Raw genomic sequence first — 5,412 nt, 5'->3', positions numbered from 1 at the left:
GTTTAAGACATAAGCACCGGTGATTCGGGAACACAACCAATCTCTGACACCAAATGGTCCACATGGCCTAATCTTTTCAATCGTATATCATGGAAGGGACTCAAAACATGTAGCTTATCATTTGGCTAAGCAAGGAGTATAAGTTTGTGTTTTATGGTTGGTTTTTTCTTATTGTGTATGGTGTTTGACTTTGAATGACTCTTTGTTGTAACTCTTTGAAGAGCTCTCTCAAACAACTCTTTGGAATTTTTTGGCTCTTTACCTCTAATGCTAAATTCAATTATTAAAAAAATTATATAAGCTTGAATATATATCTTATTAGACTTCCAATATACTTTCATTATTAATGTCTCCTACCTGATGATAAGCAAGTTGATAGAATAGAATAAAATATTATCTATTTATGCCTAGAAAATGTCATAGATGAGTGTAGTGTTAAGGATTATGAAATCCCGAGAAGGTTTGAAGATCCGAGGAAGAGGTTTCCGGCAATTCTGCATAATACAATGAAAAACTAGCTCGAGGGTGTTACCGGAAAAGCCCCTCTAACACTCAAGTCAGTTGAGATTGAGGTAGAGAAGTGAATAAATGTAGAGAGAGATGCTCTGGTTTTGTAGGTCATAATTCCATACCTTTGTCTAATGAGACAACTCTTATTTATAAAGGATGAGACCTCTAATAAATGAAGGTATTTTATTAGTCAGCTTCAATTGGTGGAGGATTATGTTCCCTGGAGGTAGGGGTATTTTATTAATTTCACCATAGATGGATTGGTCCAGAAAATGGACCCAAACATTGGCCATGTGTGGCAAATAAAGTTTAGCTATTAGAGTTTAGAGTTTGCTGTTAGAGTTTTAACTTTTTGTTCAACAGATTTGACTGCTGATTTGACAAATTTTTTTATAAATGTGTGGTAAAAATTAACTGATTATTAAAAGCTTATTGCTATTTGTTTGTGTAAAATGACATTTATAAACATTTTAATACAATGTGTAGTAGTATTATTAAGGGCAAAAAAGTCAATAAACATATTTCTACCTAATCCTCTAAAGAAAAAGCTCCTAATAGGAGCTTTTTCATTTCGACAGTTTTCATTCCAAAACTCTCTAAAACTCTCTTTTACCAAACACCCCTTTTAGACTAGTCAAAACTCTAAGTCCAAACCTCTCTTTTTGCTCCAAAACTCTAATTGCCAAAGACCCCATTATGTGTATATATTTTGTAAATGAATAGTCCTAAACTCCTAACACAAAGCAATCTAGTTGGAGGAAAATCCATCCTCCATTTTCCTCATCTTCGTTTCCCTCTATTTCTTTCAATCCAAACAAGTTGTTAACTTTTGAAGTACCTCGGTCTAATAGTTGGCGAACCTAACCACATCACGTAAGCCATTTTTGTTCAATAGCTTCACTCATATGATAAACTAACCCAAGGTACTTTAATGCTCATGATAAGGTTTCTAATACACACATTTTACGATTAACAAATAAATAATTTCTTGTAACATATAAAAATGATTCAAATTAAATCCATTGTGATAATATCATACTATGTCAGCTTTAAAATTTGAAACTCCTTCCATAAACTTATAATTTAAGGTGGACGATGATGATCAAGGTAAGATAATAAAACACTTGCTAAACCAATAACTCATTTCGACAATAATTTAACAAAAATTTGTTCTAACATAAAAAAAAAATCCTTCGTTTTATAATACTCGCTACATTTTCTATTATGTAAAGTTTCATATTACTTGCTACACTTCTTTTTTGGGCAATTAACTCTCCTCTCACATGGGTCCATTTTCTTTTTACTTTGTATCTTTTTATTCTCTAAAAAATACCTAAGGGCCTGTTCTCTTCGACATAAAACAGCTGAATTGAACTGAACTGAATTGAACTGAACTGAATTGAACTGGTCTGAACTGAACTGAACTGAAATGAATAGTGATATGTGAGAGTAAAAGTATTGTCAAGAGCTGAACTGAACTGAACTAAATCGAACTGGTCTGAACTGATCTGAACTGAACTGAACTAAACTGAATTGAACTGAACTGAACTGAACTGAAAATAAGCTGGGGAGAACAAACCCTAAGAGTCCGTAAGTTAAAAAGTGTCACGAGAAATATAGAACGGAGAAAGTATTTGTTCTCAACAGGAGTAATAACATACCCCAAATTCAACTTTTTTTTTTCTAAATAAATAAACAATATTTGAAAAAAAAAATCAATTAAATTTTGACACAAATAAGTCAGAAAAAGTATAGCGGGTTTTTCGGTGCAAGGACGAATAAGACCCTCAAAAGCTGATTCCTTGACACGTGGAAACCCTCTAACCATCCGATAAACCATCCAACGGTTGAAATCTTATATTTCAGTGACGAGATTCATGGCACTCCAAGATCAACTGTAGAGAAGTGGCAGTAGAAAGCTAGTAGTAACCAGTAACAGTAACCAGTGAGTGATAAAGAGGAGAGAGAAAATAACACAACCAAAAAACCAAACCCAAAACATAAAAACCCACAAATTTCAGAAAATTAAACGAAGAAGAATACTCCTATGTAAGTAAGAGAGAGAAAAAAAAGAAGAAAGTTTTTAATTTGCTGGTAATTTTGCTGTTTTCATGTTGCTGTTTTTGTCTTAAATTCAGAATTTACATTTCTTCAGCAAACAAAGAAAGAAGCTGCTAATGGCGGCGTTGCAGTCTTTGCTTTTATTACACTTCTACTACTTCTTCATCATCTCATAAAATTCTTATATTAAGAGAGAGAAAATCAAAATCAACACCAAAAACAAAAACCAAAAAAACCCTTTTTTTCAAATTTACCCTATTTTTCATTTTGAAGAAAAAATGAGTGAAAGATTACAATGGCTGCTTTCTTCTCATTAGGAACACCGGGGAGCAACAGTTCACAAAACCCGCAAAATAATTCTTCAAGTAATAATTCTGAAAATCAAATTCAAAATTCTTGGGTTCAAAATAATAATAATAATAATAATAATAATAATTCTCCAGGATTGATATTTTATTCAAGAAATAACAATAGTAATAATAATATTAATAATAATAATAGTGAGGAGATCTACCCAAAAGGAAGTTTTGAGATATGGCAACAATACGTGCAGGTCCACCATCATCACCATGCTCCAAAACTTCACCTCCATCAAGATTACCATCATCATCATCATCATCAAAATCAACAGCATGTTTTTCTAGGAGAATCACATCCGTCTATGGTGGTAGGTCCCCCTACTACTAGTACTAGTAGTAGGAGGATCTTTGGCATTGATGATTATCATCATCACAACGACAACAGTAGTAATAATAATAATCACAATAACAACAACAATAATAATAATAATAATAATACGATATCTAGTAGTAGTACTAGATCAGGGTTTCGACAATTCGAAGTCGGAGTCGGATTCGGAGTCGGAACTACTAGTAGTGGTGGTATGAATTGTCAAGATTGTGGTAACCAAGCTAAAAAAGATTGTATTCATTTTAGGTGTAGGACTTGTTGTAAGAGCAGAGGTTTTGAGTGTCCTACACACGTTAAAAGCACGTGGGTACCTGCCGCTAAGCGCCGCGAGCGTCAACAACAGCTAACTGCTCTTCAATTACAACAACAACAACAACAACAACAACAAAATCAACAACAACAACAACAAAATCCACAAATTATGAGATCGGCTAGATTTGGGGCGGAGAAAAGAACTAGACAAAATCGAACTACCTCTTCTCACATCCTTACTACTACTACTAATGCTCCAACTTCAGGTAATTTTTATTGTTTGCTTAAAACTTCACTTTCAAAGTTTTTTTTTTTTTGGGTTTTGTTTTAGGAAGTAAAACATTTATCCGAAATTTGTGATATTATATATAGTTGATTGTACATGTTTTGTGATGGACTGATGGTAAGTCATTTGCATGTTTACTAGTCTACTTCAATAGTGCTAACTCATCTAAAACATTTGCTTTACTCTTTTTTTTTTTTTTCTTTTTTTCACTGTTCATCTTTAAGAAAGAAAGTTGATAAGTATCATCTTAAAAAAAATTCACCGTTGTTGATGAAAATTTATGTTGTTAATTTGTTTTGTTTTTGTAATGTATGTATTAGGGTTAGAGGTGGGTAATTTTCCACCGGAGGTGAATTCTCCAGCGGTGTTTCGATGTGTTCGTGTGAGTGCAATGGATGATCCAGATGAACAATTTGCTTATCAAACAGGTGTTAATATTGGGGGTCATTTCTTCAAGGGTATTCTTTATGATCAAGGCCCTGAAGCTCGCTACGGCGGTAGTGGTAGTGGTGGTGGTGGAGGTGGTGGTGAGAGTTCTTCCGGGGGTAGGCCGCAACGACACAATCTTATGTTAACCAGGGCTACCACCACCAGCGACCTAATGGGTACAGTTGGTGGTGGTAGTATTGATCATACTACGCCTACAACAGCTACTGCAACCGCTAGTTTACTCGATCCAATGGGTGCAGGTGGCAATTCCATTTATCCAACTCCAATCAATGCTTTCCTGGCTGGTACGCAATTTTTCCCACCCCCAAGATCTTGAATATCGATATTCCTACACACATTCTCTAGCTAACTAATCAAATCCATCATTTGCTGATGAGAAAAAGAGGGAGAAAAGAAAAAAAAAGAAAGGAGTTGTAGCTAGCTCTATGGGAGATGTTCTAGGTGATTTCATTTGTCACTTTGGTCATTGGGAACTTGGAAATCTCACAAAAGAAATGTTTCTTTTCTTTTCTTTAGGTGATTTAATTTGCTAATATTATTGGATATTGTTAAAGATCATATGATGATGATCATTATCATCTTATTATTCTCCAAGACTTTATTTGGTTTTTGTTTATGTTAGATTATTGTTTCATACTTCCTCTGTTTCTAAATAAGTGCAACATTTCTTGTTTGCACGTTTGCCAATGCATTATTTTAACCATTAATATCTTCAATTATCAATAAGTAAAAATTATAAAAAGTTGATATTAAAAAAATTCACATCCGGACGAATCTAACAAGATCCCACATGACTATGTTTTTCCTAAAATGTAAATCACCAAAGCTAATTAAAGTTTAAACTGTGAATAGTAAACACTATGCAAATGTTGCACTTATTTTGAAACGGAGGTAGTATTTGGAATCAGTTTTAATTTCCTTAGCTTCCATTAATTACTACCTCTGTTTTTTTAGTTGCAACGATTAGACAATTTCTACTCACACTTTATATCTAGTCGTTGCAACTAAAAAAAATAGTATTACTCTAATGAGTCTAATCTCAATTAGATTAGACAATATAATTAGTCTAATATTGGTTGAAATTTAACTGATCTAGTAGTAGTTTAAATTATGGCAGCATGTGGATATGTGCAAAATCTATGAGTTTATTTTTTTGCTTTTTG

The 5,412-nt window shown here is 33.4% G+C and overlaps 1 protein-coding gene across 1 annotated transcript; it reads left to right on the top strand.

Moving 5' to 3' along the window:
• The first annotated feature begins 2,427 nt into the window (after positions 1 to 2,427).
• On the top strand, positions 2,428 to 4,870 carry LOC104888947 (protein SHI RELATED SEQUENCE 1). Its single transcript, XM_010674065.3, has 2 exons — positions 2,428 to 3,779; positions 4,120 to 4,870. The coding sequence occupies exons 1-2, from the start codon at positions 2,867 to 2,869 to the stop codon at positions 4,563 to 4,565; spliced, it is 1,359 nt and encodes a 452-aa protein (XP_010672367.2). The 5' UTR covers positions 2,428 to 2,866; the 3' UTR covers positions 4,566 to 4,870.
• The last annotated feature ends 542 nt before the right edge of the window (positions 4,871 to 5,412 follow it).

The sequence above is a fragment of the Beta vulgaris genome, chromosome 1 (genome assembly GCF_026745355.1).
Source record: "Beta vulgaris subsp. vulgaris cultivar EL10 chromosome 1, EL10.2, whole genome shotgun sequence".
NCBI lineage: Eukaryota > Viridiplantae > Streptophyta > Magnoliopsida > Caryophyllales > Amaranthaceae > Beta > Beta vulgaris.
The sequence above is the reverse complement of the archived record's forward strand: the minus strand, read 5'-3'. Positions and strand labels throughout refer to the sequence as shown.